Raw genomic sequence first — 27,326 nt, 5'->3', positions numbered from 1 at the left:
TGGTCCTATCCTGCTTCCCAATCCCATGCACATCCTTAATTTTCAGTCCTTAATGCTCCAGTCTTACCAGCCTAAATAATTCACTGAGTTTCTACCCTTATCCTCCTATGCACACACGTCATTCCCTATGGGTATCTGCTACGTGTTCTCACTGGAATCATGTCCATCTTCCCCAGGGCAGTCTGCAACTGTTCTGCAGGTCCTGTGTCCCTTTTCCTACACATTATAGCTAGCCACAGGCTGATCTCCCTGCTCCAAAGATACATGATCCTGCTCTTCTGGTCAGTTCTTCCAGAGTCTAACCCAAGTTTACTTGTACACCTCACAAGTAAACCAGTGTTTCTTCCTGGACACGTGCTGAGGTCAGCAAACAGATTACTGAGAATAAATCAGAGAGAAGACCTTGTTCTCAGGTCCCATTCCTGGGCTTCAGTTGTGACTTGGACAACACTGAGCTCAACTTATTAAAGCAATGCTCAAACAATGAGAGGTTTTTTTACTTAAGGGGATGATGTAAGCATGATTTGGTCAACACTAGAGAATTCAAGCTGAGAGAAAGCAGATCCCTTAAAATTTTTACCTGCTTTACTATTACAAGTCTTCACTGAGCATATTAAAGAGTTTTAATAATCTTGAACTTGGGCAGAAATTGGTAGATTGAGATGAGAACCACATCAGATTTCAAATTTTAAAATCAGTTGGGGAATTCAAACAAAAGGTCCCCCTTTGTAGCTTTTATATGCTTTAAAACATAACTTCCCCATAACCTTATCTCCTGCAGCAGCTGAACTGTTCTGGGTGAAGTTTAAAAATAATTCTAAGTGACCTAGTCTGAAACAGGCATTCATGAATAGAATATTTGTGTTCAAATGGGTGAAATCTGGAAAAGCTTTTAATCGTTTTAAATGCCAGGTATTCTAATTGCAGAAGTAAGGCAACCTCAACAACAAACAGTGGTCTCAACACAAGCTCTAATAATAACATGAAACTCACTGCCTTCAGTCCACATGTGTTACACATAACCCCATGAAAAAGTGACTTTATCCTGTGGGTTCTTATAGACCGATGGTCTCACAGGCTACAGGCATTACTAAAGATTAAAGAAGAAATTCCAAACATAAAATCTTTGAGATACAAAAAAAATCTTGATATAAAAAATTTATACTTGTATATACATACCTACTTATTTTAAAATAAACATAAACCCAGAAAAATGCAAACAACACAACATGAAATTGCCACCTTTTACCAGAAGGTATAAAAGATTCCACATTATGCAGCCATAATGAAGCAATCAAGTACCTCTGTTTGAGTCTCACAAAGCAAGAAAGCCAGCAGAAAATAGGAGAACTAAAATCTCCCCCAGCTTTGGGTGCATCTTCACAGCACCAGGCTTTTATCTTAACTCCAGACTGTTGCTGAAAGATGCAATCTCTCTGCTGCTCCAACCTCCCACGTGTGTTTCTACTTTCCAGCAATCACACACCCATGCAATGACTCAGATCAGCTGTGATCAGGAAAAAAAAACCTCCCCACACACCAAGATAAATAACCAAGGTGTCAGAGGACTCTCAAGCCCTTCCAGAGCACTGAGCCCAGCAGTCACACAACCTGCTGAGCCAAAGTAAGAGGAAGGGCAGGAGCAGGGAGTGGGAATGGAGACCCTTCCCTTCTGCTGCAGCTTACAGCCAGAGACCAGGGAGCACGAACAAAGCAAGCTATAGCTGCCAGCTCCACGGACTATGCATTTGAACTCTCTGTAAACACACACTTATATCACACTTCATTTAGGTACAAAACAGAGAATTTGGGGAAAGAAAGCATGGTTTCTTATTGAAAGCCCAGGAGGAAAAACAGACTCGCAGCTGTTCTAGGTATTCTGACCTTAACTCCAAACTGCAAACACTACAAAAGCTCAGCAAAACCTGTGTTTGTCAGTACAGTCTCACATACAAGTGCAACAGTTTGCATTTGAATGATAAAGCAACCGATCCTCCTTAAGAATGGGTGCTCTGCTCCACAGGTATGAAAACTGTATTTTTTGTACAAATAAAATCAACTTCAAACTACACTTCTCTAGTAACACTTTCAACTTCTGCTGCTCAGAAGTCACTGTGGTCCTAACATTTAACTTTCCCATCCTCTCTTCTCCCTCACTTCTTGAAAAATGCATGCTGTGTTTGGGAATTTTCTCTCCTAAATTATTTTCCATGAAAACAAGTTACCTGTACAAAGATAAAGCTGTAGAAATACCTCTTCATGGTGCTTGTCCCAGGGAAGACCTGCATCTTTTCAGTCACAGAAAGCTTTAGAGAAATGCCGACCCAGTAATAGAACAGTGACATAAGTACAGAATGGAGTGGCAGGGCTGTCGTGGGAGCTACAAGAGAGACCTGGCAGAAACAAATCTGCTGCAGCAGTCCAGAAAATACGGGCAGCCCAAAGGGAATCTCATACTGTTTCCTGTTGCTATGAAAAGCCATTTGTGCAGCCAAGAGGTAAAGCTAATGCAATCCTCCAGGGACAAAGACACTGCAAGAATACGCCAGTGGGAAAGAACCATGGGAGGATCAAGACCCCAGAGAGGGAGACTTCCACAGCTTGCTGAATCTCAGTGAGATGAGTTCAGACAAAGAGCACAGAGGTGCAAAGATGTATGCAGAGCTGAAGGAAGCAGTGGGTGGAAAGAAAAGGGGAAGTTGGGTTTTTTTATACATACTAAAATTTTCCCACTTCTCCTCTACCCTCTCAAATAACAGTCAAGCACTTGAAGAACAAAGGAAGCTGACTCCTTAAAACTTGCCTGTTTGTTTTAGGACCATGTACATGTGATAAAGCAAAAGTACTTTAGTCATTAGCATTAGACATGTCATGTAACAAAACAGCTTCTACAAATACAGGCCAGCAAAGTACTCACAAAATAATCAAACACACCAAAGTCAATATATACAACTGGAGTACAAGAAAATTCTTAAATGATTTTTTAAAGAAGCTTCAAAAATAACCCTGCAATATAATCATGACAAGTACTTAATGCTTTCCTGCCAGTTCCCACCACTTTAACTCCAAACTCAGTCTCAACCTGTGCTGCAACACAGTCCCTCAAAAGTAGTGTGCCAAGGATATCAATCCCTCCCCTCCTGCAGAGGCTCTTCCAGAAAGAAGAGTAGCCTTCTGTGGCAGGATGTATGTCAGCAGTTACTCCTGCTGTCTCTTGAACTGTCACTTCCCAGGACATGACCCAGCACCTGGGCTATCCAATGGCACACCTCTGCAATCACCATGCCAGCAGCTGACATATAACCTCGAAAAAAAATCTTACCCAAGTATTTCCCCAGCCATGAAGTGTAAAGGTTTTATGGGAAAACTTCAGTTAGTCAGATTTATCTTTTCTTTCCATTAGCAGTATGTAGTACGGTGTCTCTGACTCCTGTTTACTGGTAGCTTTGGCAGAAGTATCTTTGAGAAGCTGCCATCTTTGCACTGCTTGAGCGACCAGCCTTGGCCACAGAAACAAAGTAAAACTATGCAGGGCTTATTCTCATCTTTGTTAGTTTTCAGAGAACACTGTTGGGAGACCAAGGGTGCAATGATAGGAGCACTAAGAGTCCATTCTGCTCCATCAGAAACTGTAGAGTTTCAGTCACTAGAGCTTCTGCACTCTACTGATAAGTTAAGGTACCTCCAACCAAAACTTTCCCAAACACAGCATCCCTCCACAACACCAGCATGATTTGCATCCTTGTACCTGCTGCTGTGACCTGTCAAAGTTGAGGTGCTAACAGTATGAACATCCTCACTTTTGCCAATGCAGGATTTTTTCATATTTAAAAATATAAAGTATCAACAATCAAGTAAATTTATCTAAAGTTCATTTTGAGTGTTTCTCATTATTCTCATTACCCAATATCATTTTGGATATTTCTCTTTAAAGTCAAAACTGGTTCACTGTGTCTTGCAAAAAGGAGTGCACAGCGGGTCAGCAATCCTCTGACCAAATTCAGAACAGATGTTTATAAATAATTCTAAACTCTCTGTTGAAGCCAAGTACACAGAGTTCACCAAGACAGCACACTGTTATATGAGACATGTTGCTCAAGTAATTTTTTGAGGCTACTCCCACATGCATGGAGCTTTCATTGGCTCTTGTAATGCCTAACAAATCTGAAAGCCAAAAATCACCAGTCCTAGTGATTACTATTATTCTTGTGTGGTTTCCCCCATTCTCATCTGCAAATACTATATAGCAATAAAAATATGAACATCTGGTGCAGATATAAACTTGAGGCATCTTCCTAGATAAATCCAAGTCAGAAATACTCCTGATGATACAGCAATGCTTTGAATTGTGGAATATGGATGTTTTCATGCAGAGACATGGAGGGGAGGAGAGAAGAGGTGAGGAAAAAGTCTTCTTCATCTGTCATACCACCAGCATTTAAAGAAGCATGAAATAAGGCGAATTTAAAACAAAGCTACAATCCAGTCAGTGCAGTTCTATCCACCCTTGATTTCACAGCTGCTTACTGAGCAATGACAGTATAATTCAGACTTTTGCATCAAAGGAATCCTGTTTTGCCAAGCAAACCAGAATGCAGATACAAAAGTCAGTTTTCATTCCTTGAGACCAACTATTATGTGAATGGCCCATATAGGAATCAAACATACAACCCCAGTGTTATCAGCACTGTGCTCTTATCTACTGAGCTCATCTCGGGGTCATGCAGAGTTCTACTTTTTCAGGAAGCCAGAAAGTCTGCCCTTTACCAAACTTAGAAAACTTGGTTCCTGCAACTTCAAGAAAAATACATCTGGGAAAAGCTGCTGTGGTACCCTCTGTAAAGTAACAGATGTGTCTTGTGGAAACCACCTGCTAATGCCAAGTACAGATGCCAAGAGAAAAGAGCAGCCACCTCAATTATAGCTTACATGAAAGTTTAAACAATCGTCTAAGTGAAAGAAAATAACTAATTTGACAGAGGTGGGGAAAGATGTCAGTATAACTTTAATAGGATCCACAAATGTTAAAATACATTTTTAGAGAAAGACTTTATAAAACAAAAATTAAAATCTCAACTGTTCTTTTAAAAATCCTAACTCTGTGTGGAAAAGAAGCTTGAAATTATGAGCAATGCTTAAACAATGCAGTTTGCACAGATTTTCAAACAGCAAAAGACTCTTGGAGGCCTGAGACAGCTCTCTCCCCCATCAGGTACTAATCCCAAAACCTATGGCTTTTGAGACAGTTCAACTATCACTACTTGAAGAAAGAAAATTTCTGTTAACAGAGGGACACAGAGGAACAACACTCACTCAACTACCACAGCAGATAAAAGTAGATGAAAATCTTCCATTTCTCTCTGTGTGAGAAGCAACAGCACCAAAGTCACAAGGAATATATATATGCAAATATACAAGAAGAACAAGCTCCAATTGCCTGTTGCTTTAATTTTATTTTGATAAAGCATTTAACATCTGTTATGCATAAGATTCAAGGAATGTTTTCTACAAAATTTACTAGAAGTTATCACTCTTGTCAGCAGTAGACCACATTGTTGTATCTAAGTTCTTGTGGTTACACATGAACATGTAGAATAGCTGATAGCACAGTCTATAAAACAGCAATAAGTCTTCCTTGCAAAATAATCCTTCCTTTGTTTACTATAATGTGATTACAAAAACAAAGGAGATAGAGCACAGTAGAGCCTAGTTAGCATAGTAAAAACCAACAGTAATTTACTTTGCATAATTTCTAACATGATCCGAAAGTAATTTTATTTTTCAGCATAGCTTTCCTTTTAAATAGAAAGAGATTTAAAATACTCACATCATGACGCACCCATCAATCGAGCTCCTCTCTCAGCTATTCAATGAAGCTATGCTCAGCAGAATGCTCAGGTCAGCCTCCCACACCAAGCCATTTTCTGGAAACTCTGAATTTTCCCTAAAATTCCCTCCCAAGCATGGGCTTGCTCACCTGAGTTCTTAGGACCTCACACTTAGCTCCTCCTTCCCATCCTCTCCTCAGGCCTCATTAACTGCTGCATGCCAGGAAGGCAGCTGCAGGAACGTGTCATGCAGAGCAGCAGTAATGAGGAAAGCAACTGCTGCAGCTCAGACTGTGACAGTAAACACCTGCATTGCTGCAAGTGTGGGTCAGCTTTGGCACCTGGGACTACCCAGACATTTCTCTGATGCTTTCGTTTGCCAGTGTGGAGGACAAAGTCAAGAACTCCTGAGGGGACAGGGGAATACATAGCTGGCCAGGAGGCTTCAGGTTACAGCTCAGAAATAATGCAAAGCAGAAAAAAGGGGAAGGGTGGCTTTTGGATCGATTTATCCGTTTAGCAGCTCTTTCAGGTGACATGCCTGTAAGGGTCTTACAGGATGGGAAAGTTCACTTGTGAGTTTGTAAAGGCACCAGGAAAGAGTCTCCCAAATAAGAGGTCTCTCCTTTTCCAGGCCAGAGAAGCAGCTGAAAAGTGGAGATGATATTTTCAACAGCAGAATATATCTTATGTTTTGCTCAGTCCTGCACAAGTAACTCCCAAACTTCAGGGTACTATCCCTGAAGCAAAGTACTTTAAAGTTTCAAAAAGCCTCACAAGGCAACTTGCATGCCCCAGAGTCAAATTTTTAACTAACAACCCCATAACTTTATGAGTGAACCAAACAAATTTGCTGTGAATGATTTTACCCAGGTCTCAATTCACAATTCATGAAGGAATGCAATGTCTTCTAGTCACTGGTGCATGCTAAGAAAAGAATCCTATAGAAATGCATGAGACTATTCTCATAGAAGGGTATAGAGCACTGTTTTTTAAAAATCCTTCTTTCCTGTCTCTGACCTAAGCAGCAGCTCTCAAATTACACTGTGAATACGGACTGCATCCCAGATACACACAAATGAGCTGAGACCAGCTGGATGGAGAGCACAAGATGTAGTGGATCAGGGAGGGAAAGGCAGGAGGCAGCTGTGCTCCATCGTGGTCCCAACACGATGCTGCCCTGACCATGTGGGTCACTCCCCTCCCAGAGGGGTCCCATGCACAAACAGCCCTCCCTCTCTCTTATTGAATAACACGGGGCTGGGATTCTCAATAAGAGCAATCAGAAGCCCCAGGTAGGTACTGGAATTGGGATGGGCTATCACAGCAAAGGGACAAACATGTTTGAACCTAGCAGCACATAAAAACTAGCATTTGTTTCTGCTGGCCTAAAAAGTAAAAGGACATTTCCAACCCTGCAGGGGTTTCTGCAGCACACAAACACCCAACACAGTATTGAGAGAGCTACCCAGGCACAGGGAGAGCTCTGGACACAGCACTGAAATACTTGAATAGTTTCTCAGCCAATCACACAATTTCCAAGTCTGGAGGGTAAGGTCTCCTATCATAGCACCACGCTGCAGACTGCACTGTTGGCATCCTCCAATCAAAATCAATCAAAAGAGCAATCAAAAAAGAAAGAGGAACAACATTCCTAGTTCACATAGTTACATGCTGCATTCAAAGTGTTTCCATCAACAACTTCTGACTGACAGCCAAAAATAACATTACACTTCCCTTACAAAAGTCTGACATCCAATAGACAAAGCATTAAGATGTCCGGAAATAAACCATAAAGGAATTTCATCTGTTCCCACCTCCTGTTTAATTAATACCTGATTATTCCCTGTGGCTATAGACAATTTAATCCACTAATTCGGGCTTCCATATTTCATTCTAAGGGGGAAACATATTGACACAGAGCAAGTATCCATGTAACCACAAAGTGACAAATCTTTTTTTAGTATGTAGAGTAGTAAGTGTGTAATGAAGACTTTTAAATGTTACTCCGGGGAAAATATTTGACTGAATTTACACCCAATACTATATTTTAGTGATAAAAAAATCATTTAATCTGTTAGAGAATGACTGATAGCATTATGAAGAACAATGGCTACAGGCTGTTTAAACTTAAGGCAGTGGAAAAACATCGACATTATGTGCAACTTGCTTGCTTTATATCTGTCATGGATTATTTGGACATAGGAGTTCTCTGCCAAAGAATGCACTGTGATGGAAGCCATACAGATGCAGAACAACAAAAAAAAATCACTCTTTGCCTTATGCTAAATAACACAAATTTTGACAGATCCTGCATGAATATTTTTTAACATCTGAATTTTCAGTAAATTTTCAGATGCAAAACCAATGTTCACCTGCAATTGTAAATTAAATGAAGACCAGCAATGAGGAAGTTTGCATGACAGTCTAGAAACAACCAACTGACCCATGAGTTCCAGCCTTTGCCTGCAGCTTTCCAATTTCTGGTACTCTTAAAAGCCAGGTTTAGTATTTTTGGCTGGAATGGAAAGTGTACAAATTACAGTATTTCAGTCTAGCTGAACTGAAATAGTTACTGCAGGAAGTCTCCCTTTTTAAAACCCCTAAAAGATTGTAGAAGCTGTGGCAGAAGCTGGGTACCCTGTTGGGGCGATTGCAGAGTGTGTGTATAGAGAGAGCAAGAGGTTTGTGTGAGGACAGTATGGAAACAGTATAAGAAGCTGGAAGAGAGCAGAACTTTAAGCCCACTGAGATTTTTTTTCAATGTCTATGAAGGTTACTCAAAGCCTTGCTATATTTGGTATTTGCCTCTAAGTCACTACATTTGAACAATTTTGTTTATGGCTAGAAAGCAAGATCTCATGTCAGAGCCTTCACAGAGAATATACAGCCACTTCCTCTTCCCATTTATAAAATACAAAAATTAATCTTAAAATGCTTTTGCTGACCTTGGCTGAGGTAGCACAGTAGAAGGAGCAACTGGCCTATTGCCTTTGGGGTCAAACACCATGAGACTGGTCTCTGCCTCCCTTCCCATCCCACCTCTTACAACATCACGAGTTGAGTAGATAGAATTACTTAACAGTTTCTCCCTGCATTACCCCCCGAGTTTCCACTCTCACCTTCATAAAAACATTTCTGTTTCAGCCTCAGATTAATTCCATCCATATGCATCTCACCTCTCTGATCCTACTCTCCTCTCCAAACTACACGCCTCACCAAACAGCTGCCCCACACTGCCTACATCAAACGTTTTCCTGTTTATCTCACCTTATCTGACAGATACACGTGCTGTTTATTGTTGTAATAATATATTCACTATTATGCACTATTTAAAGCAACCCACCCAGGAAAAACATTAAGATAGATGTGGTGCAACATTCCTCAGCAGCAGGATCTAATGAGAGGGAAGATAACGATAAAAATCAAATAATAGATCCACCACTAAGGCAACACCAAGCAATAGAAGGTTAAACATAGTTTACTTCAAAGATGCAAATCTTCTTAAAATAGGCCAGTATCTATTAAATTCTGTTCCATTCACAGCTGTACAACAAATCAGGGCTATATAACCCAAGCATATTTTTAAAACCAGTTAGCTTTGACTAAAAGGCAAAATGTGTTGAAAACCTGTAAATTAGTTTGCACATTTCCTTTTTCTATTAACACTAGCAGGCTTGTTTTGCGTGGGATTTTTAATTTTATTCAAAACTCTCTGGTGTCTTTTTCTGAAAATAAAATAAAACAAAATAAAAATCTATAGCCAAATAAGAACAAAAGAGTCCAAAATATGCTAGTGTACTGCTGGCTAAATGACTAGGCTAGTTTTCTGGCTGGGCAACTCTTCAAGAATCATTTTCTCTACTGCATGAAAGAGTTATTTATCACAAAAGTCCGTGCAGTCAGAAGACAACATGAGGGACTCATGCCAAAAAGAAAGGCAGCATTAAATCAAAGAGTGGCCCTCAGAGCTTGTACCACTTTTCAAACCATTGCTGTTTGGAGTGCTACAGCATTTCTCTAACCGGAGGAGTAAATTACCAGCCACTGACATTTGGGCTGCTCGCTTTTTCTCTTTCTTTTCCGCTCCAAATTTCCAAAGTCTGCAAGGTTTTAAGCATGTATGATATACGAATAACACCAGAGCACTGCGCTACCGCATTGTCTGTGGGAGCTGTCTTCAAGCTGTAACACGTACTTTTTGGGATTTCCACTGGAGCCCAGCGAGCCGGGGAGGGAGCGGAGCTGGGCGACAATGGGAATATCCGGCTCTGCCTCCCGCTGGAAAAAACAGCAACAACAGCCGGGGAAGGGAAGACTCCTGGACACTGTACGACAATTATCCTGTTTTGGGGAGCTCAGGAAGAGGGAAGTCAGCCCAACAGCTCCACTGGGTCACTTTTCTAAGCGCACTTCCCGAGCTATTTAGGGAGCGGAGAGGCTGCCGCTGCCCCGCCGTACCGCCGAGCCCCCCAGCGCCCGCTGTCCCTCCCTCAGCCGCGGCTGAGCCGCTCCCGGGCTGACAGGACCAGCGGCACCCCATCCATCGCCCTCCAGCCCCGCCCGCGCCCCCGCGCGTCCCCCGCACCTTTTGCTCAGCGGCCGGACCCGCACGGCCACCTTGACGTTGGCCATGGCTCGGCTCACGGCCCGCGGCTGCGGCCGCCCGCGCCCCGGCCCCGCATCCCCCCGCCCCGGGGAGGAGCGGCCGCCCCGCGCCGCCCGGCCCGCCCCGCCGCGGGGCAGGGCAGCACGGAGCCCGGCCCAGGCAGCCCCGCGGACGGAAGGAACGCGCCGAAACTTCTCTGGGGACAGCCTGCCCAGAGCAGCCGTGCGCGGCCGCTCCAGCACCCAAACCCGGCTTTTCCGCCTGAGGCGGGGCTGCCCGGGAGAGCGGCACCCCCAGAGAACGAGATGAGATTTCGCGCTGCACACAAATCCTCCTTTGCAGCAGCAAACAAGCGCGGGTTTTACCCCAGAGTTCAACGCCGCCAGCCCGATTAAGGGTGCTGCCCTTAAAGCGCTCACCAGGGACGAGCACTGTAAGCCCTCCACATTCCTTGGACAGGAATTTAGGGAAGGCAAGTATACCTTCCTTATTAGTCTAAAGAAGAGGTCTCGAGAGTTCTTGATTCCTTTGGAAACATCCAATCTTCATGTGGGTAGTAGTTAGGATCCAAAGGAAAATTTTCGAACTTCCAAAGAACTTCAATTGAAATCAATAACTAGTTGTTGCATTGATGGAAGTTTTGTACTTAGTGTAAAATAAAAATCACGGAAAGTTTTTTTAACATTTCTTTTAGAATACTGTCTCAGTCAGCTGCTGATGTTACAGGAAGATGCAAGAGCAAATAGAACTGGCATGAAGAACATGCTGGGCTCAACAGGCAAGTCCTGTTTGATTTTGACAATTCCATTTGTCAACTGAAATTTTTAAATAGACATCTGGTTTTGCACTTCAAAATATGATAAACTGAGCTATATCTAAATATCATATATGAGAGTTTTAGAGTCCTATGTTTTTATATTTAAAGAATTTCTGTTTAAATTGACTTTTATCTGCTTTTATATACTTTAAGTATAGTTCTTTTCATGAGACATTTTGCATTAAACTCCAGAAATGTTATATCTAAATGAAAAAGGTACCACATTTCGGAAGTTTTCCCAGGTGAAGAATGGGATAGATCCTTGGGACCCAATGCTCCATTCACCACAGAGATGCTAAAATGAATACCTACAAGCTAAGAATCACTGTATACTTCAACAGATTTATCCCTTTAAATCACACTAAAGAGTTAATTGACATATCACTGGCAAATGACAATTAGCTAAACTCTACCAACTCCACAGTCAACTCTTCAAAAGCAGATATAGTAAAAGAAGAAAATATGCCCAACTCTTTGGGATATGGCAAAACCACATTTTTCAAAGTGTTACAATTAACAAACTGGCTAGAATGTTTTTATTATGCTCTAAAATTATTCAATTACAACAGCTTTAATGTGCCTGATCTAAATCATCGCTGTAAGACATTGAGAGTGAGAGGCTAAGCCTAGAATAGATGTAGAGGACGTTGATTCACAGAAATCACAGAATCAATTATGTTGGAAAAGACTCAGCCCATCGAGTCTAACCTATGATCACATAATGTTCTATTTTCTCCCATGTCACTGAATGTGCAAAGCATTTTCATTTAAAATGTCAGGTTCTCTGCAGTTGTGTGGAAGACCTTCATTTCCACATCTGAAACAAAAATGACATGGGACTTTGGACTCAAATCCTGTAATGATGGATAACAAGTGTTGACACAAAGACCCCATTAATGCTTGTGGGACTCGAACACCACTTTATATTCTTAGGTTCTACTTAGTGACATTCTGCTTAAACCTAATTCAAATGTTTCTATCCTCTTAACTTTTCTCAGCAGCAGCAGAGGAACAGCAGCTATAGCTTACACAGTACACTAGAGAATTGTTAAATTGGATGTCTTGTCATCACATTCTGCAGAATGGTTACAAAGATTAAAATGAGATTCTCAGAGAAGTTCAAACATAAAACAGACCAAATACAAGTATGTCATAATAAAGTGTGCTCAACAAAGAGCCTAAGATTTCTTCCTTAATTCTACTTTAAGTTTATATGCAATAATCAGATAAACTTGTGAACTTTGTGGTACTGAGCCACCCAGTGGTTACTTTGTGAAAGCAAAATCCTCTTATTTCAGCAACAGAAATCAACAGGTGGATGTTCACATAACAAATGATACAAGAGTAGAATGGAATACATCTGCACCACTTCAGTCCGCTCTGTATCCTGAATACAAAACTGGGCACCCTCCAAAGACAACCAATATCCTGGTTTATAGATGTCCTGCCAGTGACATTGTACCAATCCATCTCTTCATGAGGGTTACAAACTGGAACAATCAATGCTTTTGATGAACTGTCAACCTCACTCATGGAACAAGAGTTTTATTCCAAGTGGAACACCAAAAATGGGCCAAGCAACAGAAAAAGAGAATCTGAAGAATGTATTTATCACTATCATTGAAGCATGATTTGCAAATCAGTAGACCTGCCACATATCACCAAATCAATTTTCTGCTTTCCGATAAAACATAATCAGTCATAACAAACTGTAATTTAAAACTAATTTAATTTTTTGATTGCAACTCCTGTAGAAGCATAAGCTTGGACCTGAGACTTTGCTCTGTAATTTTAATTACCGGATTTTATAACAAAATGAAAAGCAAGAAACTGAGCTTTTGAAATCTATTGCTTTTATTAAAGTTTTATGGTGACATACAAAATACACTGTTTTATCAAGATGCTTGCAAAAATGAATAAAGATACTATAGCAAGTGCAAAAAAATATCAAAACAATTTTCCATTGAAGATACAGGCTCCAAGGGACTCCTATCCAACTATTTCAAAAAGGAGTTCCTTAACAGGCTTCTCAGCACCCTGTCTTCTGTGAGCTACTGCTTATTGTCCTTTTTTTAGTAAATAGTTGGAGAACTATTATTTAATAACAGAAATATAACTACCTGCGAAGTCTCTGTTGGATTAAAAGACACCTCTGTTGCAGTTTTCACAGTAGACCCTAAGAATGTAATTCTTGGAGTACTCGTCCTATTTAAGGAAAATGATTTGTTAGGTAAAAGATAAGCCAAAGTCCAAGTCGGTAGTATTGCATACATTGTTAGAATACACTTCCTTTTGCATTTCCTCCCATTTCAGTATTTGCTCTGTCAGCTCCTCCAATTCTATCATGAGCACCTCTGTTTTTGACAAAGTAGTGTCCTGAAACACAAAAGAGTTGGATTTAATTTATACATCCTGTCACTCTATCAGGACATAAAAGTAATCTAAACAATCAAACAACATTGCATTCTTCATGCTGGAGAAGACAGCAGGTTCAGTTCTTTCACTACTCACCATATTGCTCATCATATGTGGTATCTGAGGGATGCTTCTCACAGACTGCAAATGGCTTTCAAGCTTCTCTATGAAAGCCACAGCCTCAGTCAACAGCTGTACTATACACCTGTAACCAAAAATGAGCTCAAAAGTTGTGCTAAACAACAAGAATTTAATATCTTTTAATACAAGTTCTTTTTCCATTGTCCCGCTTTTCTTAGTCCCCTTTTCCAGCTTTATGCAGGTTCCTAGCAACAAGCAGGGCAGGAATTACAGAAGTGGATATCCACTCCTTCAGTACCTGGGCTAGATTTTTAGACTGTAAGAAGAAGGACTATACTTTTAAAACATGCACTATGCATGTCTGGGCATCATTCGTGCTCAGTTCTAAGCAAGCAACAGCGGAAAGAAGACACCCAGTGCCAAAGTAACAACTCCTGCTTGGGAGAAGCATAACAAATCCAGTACGTAGCACATTTGTTTAAAACAATACATGACAACTTGTTCTGTAGACTTCTAAAGAAAAGACCAATAACCTAAGTAAATATTCACAAAATATGTATCACTATCTTTCTATGATTTTATCAATGAATAAACTACCAGCTTTTAGCTGAGGTTGTGCTACCATTTTTTATATCTACTTCTATCAGTGGAAAAATTATTGAAAACATGTGATTTTTACTGTCTGTTAGTTCAAATTAATTGGGACTCATGCAAACAAGAGAAATTATTTTCTGTGTGCCTACTTGTGAAAAGTAGCCTCAATAGGCAGGCTTTCTTGACATCTGTGTTTGATCAACCTCTTTCTGAGATCCCTCTTCTCTTTCAGTATGGCTTCCAGGTGCCTGTTCATATCTTGCAAAATCTCGCACTTTTTCCCTGTAAAATAAACTTGCAAAATTTAGCCTATTGTGCTGCTAAAACAAGAGCAAAATTTCTCCTGAAGACAAAAGGAAAATATTGTTCGATTGCATTGGACAGCTTACATTCAAGAGCTATTAATCAGAATGGCTTTTGTTGGAGCATATATGATTTGGTATCAGCAGGCATTCAAAGTCACAATACCTACTTAGATACTAGATAGATGTAATTGTTTTACATTACCTATAGTCTTAAGTAAATTCTCTTTGAGATGAAGTCAACTCTGAAGCACTGAAGCACCACAACAGATTTCACCAGTCTAGCACACCAGAAGCAAGCTAGAATGTTTTTAATCTCACATAAAATCATAGTGGACAAAGTATGCAATAATAAAGAAATCAATGCACGTGCTCCCCAAGTGCTAAATTAAAAATGTAATAAGTTTAGGAGGAGAGAGAGATGCAACAGAAATACACTGAGTTTCTGGAAAAGAAGCAGAGTAGCACATGCAGGCCAACAGCTACTGATGATCTCAGACTGATGATCCACTGGCCCTGGGGAGCTGACCACACCTCCCATCCCATGTTTTGGAGAATGACTTACACACGGAGCTTCCATGAGACAGTAGAGAGTGAAAGTTCAAATAGTATGGAAACATGCTTTAGGTGTTAATAAAACACCTACCACCTCTAACAAGTTATTCAGAGATGACTGCTACAATAACTTCTAGAAGTGTCTTGTACTCAGATGAAACATTAAGACTAACTTAAGACTCTTGGTTTTTCTACAGTACAACTGCACTTACCTAAGTAAAAATGGTGAGTAACGTCTGCTGTCTCATTCTCCAACTGCATCATTTCAATTTTCAGTTTTATCTACAACAATAATAACATCAAATGAAAATGCATTTTTTACACACCTATCCAGACATTGTTGACTCTCTTAGGGTGGAGGAGGAAGTAGAAAGGGAGAAAGTGGCAGCATAGGGAGAGTAAGTGTGTGAAAGAGAGTGAGCATTAGCACCAGAACATGTTACCCTGCTCTCTGGAGACTTCTACTGCTAGGTGGGGCTTTTCTGGTCAATAAGGAAAAGACTGTTTAAAAAGACCAACCTAAATGATTTGGAGATTTGGGCTAGAAAAGACAGATCCCGTAATTCATTCCTAAACCACAGAACTTAGAATAGAATAGCTTGGGTTGAAAGGGCCATTAAAAATCATGTAGTTCCAAGCCCCTGCCAATGGGCAGGGATATCACCCACTAGACCAGGTTGCTCAGAGCCATCTAACCTGGCCCTGAACACTTCCAGGGATGGAGCATCCACACCTTCTCTAGGTAACCTGTTCCAGTGTCTCACCCTTCTCACAGTAAAGATTTTTTTTCCTAATATCTAATCTCTATTAGTTTAAAACCATTCCCCCTTTTCGTAGTACTATCTGTTGGAGGGAAAAGTCACTCTCCCTCTTTTCTTAAGCCCCCTTTAAGTACTGGATGGCTGCTGGACAATCCCTGCTCTCTCAGTTTGTTTTATAGGAGAGGTGTTCCAGCCTTTGGATCATCTTAATGGCCCTCCTCTGGAACTGCTCCAACAGGTTCATTTCTTTCCTGTCCTGAGGATCCCAGACCTGGACACAGGACTCCAGGTGGGGTCTCACAAGGGCAGAAGAGGAGAATCTCCTCCCTGGCCCTGTTGGCCACAGTGCTTTTGATGCAGACCAGCATTTGGCTGGTTTTCTGGGCTGTGGCTGTACATTGCCAGGTCACGTTCAACTTTTCATCCACAAGAAACCCCAAGTCCTTCTCCACAGTGCTGCTCCCAATGAGTTCATCTCCCAGTCACGTCTGGGATTCCCCTGACCCAGCTGCAGGACCTCACATTTGGTCTCGTTGAGCCTCATGACGTTCTTGTGAGCCTACTTCTCCAGCTTGCCCAGTCCCACCCTTCTGCTGTGTCCAGTGCTCTCTTCCTGCCAGTTCCTTAATCACTGAATAGTCTACCCTTCAAACCCACGTCTCTTCTACTTACCTCTCTTACACAGCAGTTTCATAGTCTATGTAGTGTCTAAACCAACATTATAAAGCAAAAGGAACAGCCAATTAAGGCAGTACGCAATGTCTGAGGTTACTGCCTGCTAACCAACAAAATTGCCTATAAAGAGACACATAGTTGTGTACTGAAGTCAACTACAAATTCTTCTTTATTGTTCAGTTTCTTCAAAGAACTTCAGGTAGCACTTTAGTCAAAGGTGCAGCCTGCTGAATCCTTCTACTTATACCTTAAATTTTTGTTTCATAATTTTGTTTTCTTTATGGCAACTCAGCCTACTGGGGAAAAAAGGGCCAACTGTTAAACATCTTAACTGCTAACAAACCCCTCAAAATTTGAAACAAAGTGGCATGTGGCAGTCTGACATTTCAATTTCATCGGGGCCCCGTATTACCTCCAGGTATCAAAGTGTTGAGTGTATGCTGTCAGTAATAAAGGCTGTACCTCATTGATTTCAGCTTCCATGTTTACCATTTCCTCCATCTCTGAGAATTTTGCAAAGCACGGCGTTCTTCTGCATGTTAAATCCAAGGTCTCCTTTGAAATTAAGACAACAGGAAAGATGCAATCAGCCGCAAGAACGTACCGAGCAAACGCTCCATAGCGGCTTTTAGCAGTTCAAGGTGGTTCCTGCCCCGCGCTCCGCGATGCAGCACAATCCCCGGGAGCGCTGCCGCAGCCCGGCGGTACCTGGCTCACGGCGCCCGCCGCCACGCACCGCTCCAGCAGCGCGGCCGCCGCCGAGCGCTCCCCGGGCTGCCAGGGCGCGCCGCCGCCCTGCTCCTCATCGCTCTCCACGTCGAGCCACAAGCCGAGCTCCAGCTCCGGACCGCCTTCGAGCATGGAGTCGGAGTCGGAGTCGAGCTCGGGCTCGCCCACCCCGCGGGGACTGGGCCTGGGGCTGGCGGCCGCAGGCAGCGGGACGCCGCTGTGCCGCCGGGCCGGGGAGCGCCTGGGGGCCGCCATGGCGGGCGGGGCAGGAACGGCGCTGACACGCGTCCGCTTCCGGGCGGGCGCTGCCGCGGCGGCGGTTCTGGGAGGCGGAGCGCGGCGGACGGGCCGGGGCTCCGCCGGCGCGGAGCGTCTGCCTGCGGCGCCCAGACAGGTTGGTTGGGCCGGGCCGGGCCGGGCTGGGCCGGGCCGGGTCCGGCGGTGCGGGGCTCGGGACCGGAGCAGCCGGGCGGGGGTGGGACGGGGTTGGGGCGAGGGGACCGCGCGGACCGCGGCCTGCCGCGGGTCGGTGCTGGCCTCGCCCCCTGCCAGGGGCCCGCGGCGGCACGGAGCGCATCTCCTGTCCGGAGCGCATCTGCTGTCCGCTCCCCGCCGCCGCTGCTAACGTGCTGTCCCGGGCTTCACTGCCGCCGCCCGGCTGCGAGCCCGGCGCTAATCCCTGTGACCCGTGGCCCTGGGATTAAACCCCGCTGGGGCTCCGGAGGTGGGTGTCGTTCCTCTCTGCCTACTAACAGGCACGGCAGAGGAGTCAGTTCTCTAAACAGAGTAAAGGTCTCAAAAAAAGCAAATAAAACTGTAGCAGTGTCGGCAGGCAGCGCTGGTAGATGCCACAGAAATCGCAGCCCGTATCCCTGGAGAGTCTTCTTATGCTGCGGGGCCTTGAAAGAGACAAACTATTAAAAATGTGCAGTTTTCCTACTTAGTTTTAACTGTGCTTGTCGCATAGTTTCAGTAATCAAACTGCTGTAAGGGAGATACCTTAATCTAAGTAAACTTAAGTAAACCTTTAGACTTCTAGGTTTTAGTTAGGAGGGAGATGAAAACACAGCAGTGAAATGGTTCAGTGTGTCAGAACGCTTGCAGTGTTGGGGATAGTGCACATGAAATGACTTTTTACATTTGCTTTATCACAGAGACTTTGGATTGCAGTTCTCTAGCACAGATTAAAACTGGCTGACACCATCACTTGAACTCCGTGTGCTTGACAAGGAACTGTTAGGATGGGAAATAGTGCACTGAAAGCTCACCTGGAGACAGCACAGAAAACTGGTGTGTTTCAGCTGACAGGAAAGGGACTTACCGAGGTAATATACTGGGAGGGGAAACATGGTTTGTGTGTATGACTGACACTTGTGGAGAGAAATTCCCTCTTGTTATCTTAATGCAGTTACATACTTGTATTTCTTATACGCACTCATGGAATTCTTTTTTTCTATTTTTGCTTGTCTTTTCTTCTGATTGAAGATTTATCTGTCAGGGCACTTGTATGCTTATGAGCCTATGCTTTACAGTGTATATCTGTTCAAGATACATTCAAGAAATATTAGTTATGATGCTGTGCCTTTACAAAATGGCTGTAAACTTGAGGGGGACAATATAAATTTTATAACCATATTGTAACTTAGAAAGATACTTCTCAATTTGTCGCATTTAGATACTTATGCTGTATTTAATTATAGACATATGAATAGTCTGTACAGGCTGTTCATAGGGCTGGCAGCAAGCATCCTAAAAAGTTTATTATATTGGAAATTATTTTAACTTAGACTCAACTGCAGAAAAACACAGAATGTCCCAGAACCATATGTCAAGGAACAATTCACAGGATAGCCAAAAATAACTATATTGCAGTAATTTTCCAAGCCCTTTCTAACATACCTTCTTCCAGTGTCCTACCTTCTCCCTTCACTTTTTCTCTGTCAAGCCAAAGGAAGATCAAAACCACTGACTTATTCACCAGGACTCCTTGATGGTGATTGTCAGGTTTTTCTTTTATTCACCCGAGTGCCAAGACTCAGTACTTGTTACCAAAGTGGTACAGAATGTAAATAAGAATAAGGAAAATGGTATACATTATTATTTTAAAAGGAAAGCAGGAGGAAAAATTTCACATCATACTCTGCTAAAACATAGAGCTATTAACTGGCTGTAGAGTATTTTAAATGATAGGCATGTTTAAGAGAAGCACATAAGAGGATGAAAATGCAATGTTTTAATTTTACTTATTTGGATGAAAAACGACTCCTTCTAGATGTTAGTGTTTTCTCTATATCCCCTTTCACCTCCCCAGATTAAAAAATATTTTAAAAAATATGTGTTAAGCAAATTTTCTAATCGCGCGCTGGTGATTGAACTTTGTGATACATATGTATGTATGTATGTAACATTGAGAAAATTCAAATTTTAACTGTATGACTTGAGCATTCCAATTTGTATCAACTTGTTAAATGCTGTATCTTTTCCCCCCAATAGTTTCCTGAAGATCTGCAGAAGCTGGCAAGCAACTTAAGGACAATAGACTTGTCGAACAACAAAATAGAGCTCTTGCCACCTCTCATTGGAAGATTTTCCTTTTTGAAGAGCCTTGCTCTAAACAACAACAAACTAAGTATGCCTGCTAATTAATACCTCTACTGATTTTTAAAATAATAACTAATTTTCTCTATCAAAACCTAAATTTAATTATTTAACTCTCACAAGATGTAAATGGGAAGTTTAGTCACCCAAACTGAAATCTTTGGAATTCATGTAAAGGATAAAAGCCTCTAAATCATAAATTCTACAAAACTAGTTGCCACTTAGTGGATTATCAATTTCACAATGACACATGAGTACTTAAACCCACGGAGATTTTGTGTTGTGACTTAACCTGACATGAGCATTTAACAGTGCCAGATGGTTTAGTATTTGCCTAGAGAACGGGTAATGAAGATTACATGTAGATGATGTTGCAGGCCATTCAGCTGTTGTTACTGTTTCTTTTAAACAAACATCCATCATTATGGAAAAATCACAATGAAGAAACTAGGGGGTTTATGCATTAAGTATGTGTTATTGGCCTTTTTGCAAAGATAATTTACAAACCTCCCTGACTCTATAGTGCAACTCAGAATTGTTAGAGGTTATACAGTTTAGGTAGAAAGAGGGATGAATGGATGCCAGCAGACCTTACCTGGTGATGTTTCTATGCTGGTATGACACAGTCTGAATTGTCTCCTAGCTTCTATAAGGTGAGTAATAAATACCTCTAAAGGGCAAAGGTGAAGCTGTGAATTTTCAAATGTCATAGAACATGCTGACAAAACGTTAGTAAGGACTCTAACTGGCCGGCCAAAATCTTCTGAACAGAGATTTCAGACCATAATTTGAAGGTCTGCCTTGTCTGCAGATTATTTTTAATACATTTATGGATGATTTAAAAAGCACATGTTGTCTGTGGGCTTAAGTTTCTGTGCAGGAATCTGTGCCTTCACTGGAAATTGGGGAGGAATTCAGTGAGAAATTACTTAATATAGCACTGTTCTCCCTGCAGAAGCTTATTTGAATTAAATGGGTATGAATGTTTACTGCTCTTTAGGTCAGATGGTTTTCTGTCGTTTTTTCTTTAGCTGCTTTACCTGAGGAGCTGTGTAAACTGAAAAAACTGGAAACACTACACTTGAATGGCAATCACTTGAGGCAGCTACCAGCTGCATTTGGACAGCTGTCAGCTCTCAAAACCCTGAGCCTTTCTGGAAACCAGCTTCGGACTGTGCCTACGCAACTCTCTGGTCTTCGCCATTTGGATGTGGTAGATCTTTCAAAAAACCAGATCCAAAATGTCCCTGACACCGTGGGAGAACTGCAGGCTATCGAACTCAATTTGAATCAGAATCAGGTCTGGTGATTGAGATGTGGGAATGTAGATTTAGGACAATGGTTTATCTTGGACTTAGTACAGCCATGGAACATAAGATGAGACCATCAAAACTTCATAGCTAAAAAACATCTCCTGGACAACTGAGGAATCATAAGTAGAATTTGTGTACCAATGCATCCAACTGCCTGATTTAATGAGCTAAAAAATCCCGAATTTAGTCATGCAGAAAATTATTTGAACAGTTCTTGAGTGGGAATGTGATAAACAGATGTGTAGGTTGCTGTCGCCATGAGAATTTACCAGCTGCTAAGTGTTTCATACTAAACTAGAAGTTTGTACCTTCTCACACTCTTTTTATGTAAACACCAGCTATGTTCTCTAAACATAGCCATTGTTTTCACATTCCATGCTGGGACAAACAAGACTGTGTAACAGTCCCCTTGACAAATGTGGTGAGAGGTGGGAATACCCACTCTCCAATCCATGGTCACCTTGCTAGAAGTATATAATAGGAAGAATAAACAAAGCAGTTTCTGCTGCTCTGATGAACCCAGAACTCTGGCTCTGAGTGTCTTTCTGGCTAGGCCTGTGGCGATAGGTTGCTTGTGATCCTGGAATAAAAAAAGTTATTTTGATTTTTGATCATTTGTTACTTATGCATTGTTTTAGGTACTTACTATTAATGTAGTTTATATTTACAACATGGTAGTTGTTCTGTATAAGTCAGAAACAGATCACTTAATAATCATTGACCCCTACCATTTTAATCCCATTTCTTTTTTCTTTTTATTTCCACAAGATTTCCCAGATCTCAATGCAGATCTCCCACTGTCCACGCCTCAAAGTCTTGCGTTTGGAAGAAAACTGTCTAGAACTCAGCATGCTGCCTCAGAGTATCCTCAGTGATTCCCAGATCTCACTGCTTGCAGTAGAAGGCAACCTCTTTGAAATCAAGAAACTTAGAGAACTGGAAGGTTATGACAAGGTTTGTGTTTTATTTGTTTGGGGTTTTTTTGTCTTTTTTTAAAAAAAACCTCCTGATGAAGTCCTTACCCAGAATACTAAGCATTTATGATGGTGAATAAAAGCACCAAATAGTCCATTGGTGGTGTCATTGCTACTGGATTCATAACTAACCTCTGAAAACAACTCCAGGAGTTTTTCAAAGATAACTTCCTTGTAGGATTCAAGGTCAGTGTTCTTTCATCAGCATCTTTTGAAGGGTAGCTAATAACGACAAGCATGCCTTCAGTTTCATGCAACAAAAAATAAGGGATGCTTTGAATTATACAGCATTCTTTAAGTATTTAATATTAGATCATCCTTTACACTGGAGATTTGACTATTAATCTGGATTGCAGCAAATGCCAGAAACGTTTTGGGGGTGTCTTTGTTTGAAATTAAACCCCTAATATTTATGCCTGGGATATAAAAATATGCTTTAGATACAGAATGTATCTAAATGATACAATGATTTGTAAGAGGATGTTTGTGAGTCTGAGAGCAGAAGCTCAGCTGCTTTTAGTAGTAATGAATCTTCTATTCATTTCTGAAAAAATCTTTTTTTTCTTTTTTCTTTGTAGTACATGGAACGATTTACAGCTACAAAGAAGAAGTTTGCATGATCACTGTTTTGACCGTGTATATTACCAGTAAGAAGACTTAGACTAGAAGCATCTGCTTCACTGACATGAACCAAGACTGATGAAGGAAATGATCAGAGTACTCCTCTTCTAGTAGTCTGAAACAGCCTGTTAAGACCACATTGAATAAACTTGAACTAGAGAATATAGGTAGTGAATGATGAACCTGACCAGGGGCCAGTTTTGATTTTTGTGCCACAATAGCTTTTAACACAGTACATGTTCTCCTTTGTCAGGGCTTGTTCTTTCACAGAGAAAGGGAACAAGCATTTCAAAGTTGCCAGTTCCCTTTTGTCAGGAAGCTGGCTGTTGATTTGTAAGAGGATTTATTTCTTCTGGAAACATTTTTCCATGGTAGCACATGGAAGTTCTACCACCAAAGCACTGTATGTCTTGCAGTAATCACTGTTCTGCAGAGAAGAGCTTTTACAAATGAAGTTTTAGTTTATAACCTGTGTTTTGTTTTGTGTTTTTTTTTTATGAAGCACAAATAGTTATGTTTAAGTTAAATGTTTTATTAACAGCTTCCAGTAAACAAACTGTGGTTTGAGCATCCTTCATTTATATTTTACTCTACAGGCTTTCTTTTCCCATAAGCAAGAATTGCACTACAGTCCACTTTTGCTTGAGCTGTTTCAAATAAAAATTAGGTTCATCTTCAGTGTTTTCAGTAAAAATGTATATTGCTAGAAAATATTATATCCTTGCACTGACTCCTTGTGTACAGAGCAATGCTGAAGGTTTTAATTGTCAGCCCACTGCTGCTGCCTTATTACCAAATGCACCTAGAAAGAGCTAAAAATGTATGCAATTATGTAACTTATACTGAAAAGGAAAATGTACTTGTATATTTTAGTAAATTATTTTCAAAATATCAGTTCAAGTTTATTTGGTGTGACTGTTGTCATTTTATTAAGCAGTACTAAGATGTCACTAAAAGCCCTCACTTAGCTACTTGAGTCTCAGTTGTTGGTAACAGCTGCACTTCAACATTACACTCACAATTGTGATTAGCAGTAAGTGGTTCTTTTGTGAGATCCTTAGAGAGGCATTTATTTCCTTAACCCTGTTGCCATCTTATTTCAGTTCTTACACAGTAATACCTAGAAGAAGAGCGTTTTAGGGGACATTAACTCCTCATTAAAAGGATGGATGTAATTCATCATTTAACAGGGAACCAGTTGTACTTAAGAATCCCCAGCTATTATTTAATTCCAGCTATTATTTAATAAAGAAACCTACTAGCTTCTTGACAGAAGTAGCTGACAGCTGACCATGTTTATGAGACTACTTTGTTTTGCAAGGCATAACCAGGGAGATGCTTTAAGAACATCTTACAATCATGCAAGGCCCTGTATAGCCAGAAATCTATTCAACTTTATACTAATAGATTCCACAGATTAGAACATGCAAATTGAGTAGTGAATAAAGCCTCCACACTTGTTCTAAATTTTACTTCCTTCTACTTCACACCTAAGTCCCATTTGAAGTACTAGCTTTTTTTTTCCTAGAGCTTTGCTGTGCACGAGAGGTCGACAGAACAAATCAGCAGTTAGCAGATTCCCCCTTTGCGTTTACCAAAGGAGTGGTCTATCATCAATATGTATGCAATTAACAGTACTGTGCTGTGGTGGCATTTTGGTTTTACAATTTTTTAACTGAAAGTATCTGTACTCAGAGATGCTGCTTCTCTCATTTAACATGTGTTGATCACTGTTCTTCTATTCAACAATGTGTAAGAAGAGATGGTAGAACAGAAACATTGAAAATAGTGGAGTTAGCATTGCTATTAAAAAAAAAATCTTACTATTGTGGGAAGTATTTAAGTAAGTCAACATTTCTTTTTTGTGATCACTAGTACATTTAGAAACCTTTCAATTGGTCATTGTTATGCTCCTTTGCTGCCTTGGAGTTATGACAGCTATCAAAGCTTTTGTAGAGCAAAATGGAGAAAGCACCATGTAAAATACTGATTGGAACTGAGTTAGTCCTAATTAACTAAACTGCAGGTTTACAGCTAAGGAGCCGAGCTGGAAGCACTGTTCAGCTCATGACAGAGGTGGATATGTTAGCGTTAGTAGGCCGCAAGCCTTGGCAATGGAAAGCAGAAGTTTGAGAATGGAATGCAGGAGACAGCGATATGCTTGGTAGGGTTTGTGCTTAGCAAGCAGAACTTCGATAAGACAGAACATACCTGTGTTAGTTTGTACGAGGCATTGAATGAAGCAATGTTGCCTAGTTACATAAACACTGTAGAGACTGGAAAGGTATATAAGCTCAGCTTCGCAGCTCAATAAACGGCTTCATGTGTGCGACCCATGGAGTCCACGTCTCTCTGTCAATCACCATCACTAAACTTGTTCCAGAACAGAGGAAGGCTTATTTCTGTTGCAAGGAAAAAGTAACTAGCTGCTGCCCTTGCCTGTTTTAACTCACAGCAATCAACTGTAACTCAGTCACATAATAGAATGCTCTTCTAGACCTTTCAGCACTCTATGTAACCTAGAGTAGTTTTATATTGGGACTTCCTGTTTTCCCTTCTCATCACCCCCACCCTGCAACAAGTGAAGCTATAAACCAATCTTATTTCTGTGCACAATTATGCTTGCAGATTTTTAATTTTGGGATTACTGAGGTAGAACATTACCCTAGCTAACAACATAAAAATTAGTGGATTTTGTTTCAGACCTGTATCACTTGCTTCCAATTTTCCATTGCAGTAAGACACTGCATTTCATGCATCTATTCCTCCAGCATTTAGACACTGCATTGCTTCAAGTGCAGTGAAGGTGAATTAGCAGCTGCAGGTCATTGTGGGGTGAACAGTGAGTTGTTTCACCATATTGCCTTCACAGAGGAGTTCTGCAAGTAGCTGTACAAGCAGCATGTGCTGCAGTTCATAGCACAGTTACTGCTGTTCTAAAAAGCTTTCATCAAGGAGTAGACTAGCTTGAATTTACCAATTATTGTCCTTTGAGTGGACCCAAGGGACATGTGCTGCCTCCTCATAATAGTTACATAAGCAGGCTGTCCCTAGTTTCTTTTCCTAGTTGCTGGTCGATATTAGGTAGTATATTACAAGTACTTCTTCCAAGCTCTTCCCACGTATGGTAGTCTCTCTTGCAGCTCAGAATTGTTGCAAGTCAACAAAAGTCTCTCTTTCCCCTGCAGTACACCCTCCTCTTTAAAAGTGTTCTTGGAATCTGAGGCTCTGGTATGAGAGAAAATACAATTTAAATTATCTCATAAAAGAAATTGCATTGGCAATAGGTTAAACCACTACATTTCATCTACTGGACTAGTTATTTGCTAGGCATCTGTTACCAATACTTAACTAGAAAGTTTCAAGCTATTTTACTTTGTTCCTTTATCATCCTGAAGCATATTCCCATGTATGACATGATTTTTCAAAGAAGACATGGACACAGTTCACTGAATTTAAGAGATGTTGATTACGTGAGGATCAAGACTAGAGTGCTAAAGACCACAATATTCCTCTTCTTCCAACCACACCCATTCTTTTCCTAGCATTTCTGTGAAATAAAAATAGATGAGGAACTTCCTAGTTGAAGAGAAGCAACTAGTTCTGCCAAGTTTTTCAAGGACAGGAAACTAAACAAAGACATTTCTAAGAGAAAAGTGTTAAAACACATTCAGTTATAAAAGTATGTATTTTTTGTGCACAATATATAGTTTAACAATCAAAAGCAGAAATTGTAAACCTTCATTCTTAATAGCATTCAGACATACAAAGATGTACAAGTGTCAACTTCATACCATAGATATGGAAATTAAGCATCTATTCTACAGACAACAGTAAGACATCCAAGAAGCAAACTGTTTTTGACTAACATAAAGGCACCAACTCCCTCACAGATTTGGCTCTTGCTGCATCAGAAAATAGTGTTGATACTCTGATAGTACTCAAGAGTCTCAGAAATTATTTCCTTGTGTGGTATTCACTGCAATATTACAATTTTGATATACCAATCACAGAATTTTATCAGCCAACATGCTCATTTATTGTTAGAGCTCAGGCAAGTCAAGAATAGCAAGGGAGAAGAACATTCCGACGTGTGCAATGTCCAAATGCTACAGAGCAGGCTTGCACTGTGTAAGCAGAATAAGGTAACCACTTCAGTCTTCTGTTCCAGGAGACAATCATAATTAAATAACATATACTTTGCTTTCGCAACTAGCAGCAAATATTCCTTAAGTTAATCTGAAGTTCTGAAGAAGGAAAAAAGGGAATACAAAGTCCCTATGCAGGTGGTCGCTTGAACTTTACTATGCAATGTTCTTAAAAATACTTCTTTGCTACTTGCATTTGTAAGCACATAATCTTCATTTACTGATTGGCTAGCTAGTGAACTTTTGAAATTCATTAGCATTCCAACAATTACCGGAAGCTAGAGAAGAGCCAACCCACACTACTTA

General features: G+C 41.0%; 3 protein-coding genes across 3 annotated transcripts in view; 1 reads left to right on the top strand and 2 right to left on the bottom strand.

Annotated features, from left to right (window-relative positions):
- STARD9 (StAR related lipid transfer domain containing 9) overlaps window positions 1-10,514 on the bottom strand; it is a 101,877-nt gene extending 91,363 nt beyond the window's left edge. Inside the window, exon 1 of the mRNA XM_063398616.1 lies at window positions 10,417-10,514. Coding sequence (XP_063254686.1) covers window positions 10,417-10,463 — 47 coding nt within the window. The 5' untranslated portion in view covers window positions 10,464-10,514. The remainder of the gene's footprint in view (window positions 1-10,416) is intronic.
- Window positions 10,515-13,090: 2,576 nt separating this feature from the next.
- Window positions 13,091-17,651, bottom strand: HAUS2 (HAUS augmin like complex subunit 2). The gene is made up of 6 exons (XM_063398609.1): window positions 17,346-17,651; window positions 17,100-17,192; window positions 15,414-15,483; window positions 14,494-14,626; window positions 13,766-13,874; window positions 13,091-13,630 (listed from the first exon to the last, which is right to left on the bottom strand). The coding sequence occupies exons 1-6, from the start codon at window positions 17,619-17,621 to the stop codon at window positions 13,481-13,483; spliced, it is 831 nt and encodes a 276-aa protein (XP_063254679.1). The 5' UTR covers window positions 17,622-17,651; the 3' UTR covers window positions 13,091-13,480.
- LRRC57 (leucine rich repeat containing 57) lies at window positions 17,643-23,766 on the top strand. The gene is made up of 6 exons (XM_063398610.1): window positions 17,643-17,760; window positions 18,521-18,691; window positions 19,860-19,995; window positions 20,996-21,264; window positions 22,046-22,231; window positions 22,830-23,766. Exons 2-6 carry the CDS (start codon window positions 18,608-18,610, stop codon window positions 22,869-22,871), a joined length of 717 nt encoding a protein of 238 aa, XP_063254680.1. The 5' UTR covers window positions 17,643-17,760; window positions 18,521-18,607; the 3' UTR covers window positions 22,872-23,766.
- The last annotated feature ends 3,560 nt before the right edge of the window (window positions 23,767-27,326 follow it).

This window comes from Prinia subflava, chromosome 5 (genome assembly GCF_021018805.1).
Source record: "Prinia subflava isolate CZ2003 ecotype Zambia chromosome 5, Cam_Psub_1.2, whole genome shotgun sequence".
NCBI lineage: Eukaryota > Metazoa > Chordata > Aves > Passeriformes > Cisticolidae > Prinia > Prinia subflava.
Note: the sequence above shows the minus strand (reverse complement) of the source record. Positions and strands in the feature narration are given on the sequence as shown.

What these genes read in the sequence shown, in the direction of transcription:
- HAUS2 (XM_063398609.1), bottom strand. Translation starts at nt 17,621, where the DNA reads ATGGCGGCCCCCAGGCGCTCCCCGGCCCGGCGGCACAGCGGCGTCCCG. An exon ending in CGGCGGGCGCCGTGAGCCAG is followed by an intron (nt 17,193 to 17,345) that starts GTACCGCCGGGC and finishes TTAATTTCAAAG; the next exon opens with GAGACCTTGGATTTAACATG. An exon ending in TACTCACCATTTTTACTTAG is followed by an intron (nt 14,627 to 15,413) that starts GTAAGTGCAGTT and finishes TTTATTTTACAG; the next exon opens with GGAAAAAGTGCGAGATTTTG.
- LRRC57 (XM_063398610.1), top strand. Translation starts at nt 18,608, where the DNA reads ATGGGAAATAGTGCACTGAAAGCTCACCTGGAGACAGCACAGAAAACT. An exon ending in TCTAAACAACAACAAACTAA is followed by an intron (nt 19,996 to 20,995) that starts GTATGCCTGCTA and finishes TTTTTTCTTTAG; the next exon opens with CTGCTTTACCTGAGGAGCTG. An exon ending in TCAATTTGAATCAGAATCAG is followed by an intron (nt 21,265 to 22,045) that starts GTCTGGTGATTG and finishes TATTTCCACAAG; the next exon opens with ATTTCCCAGATCTCAATGCA.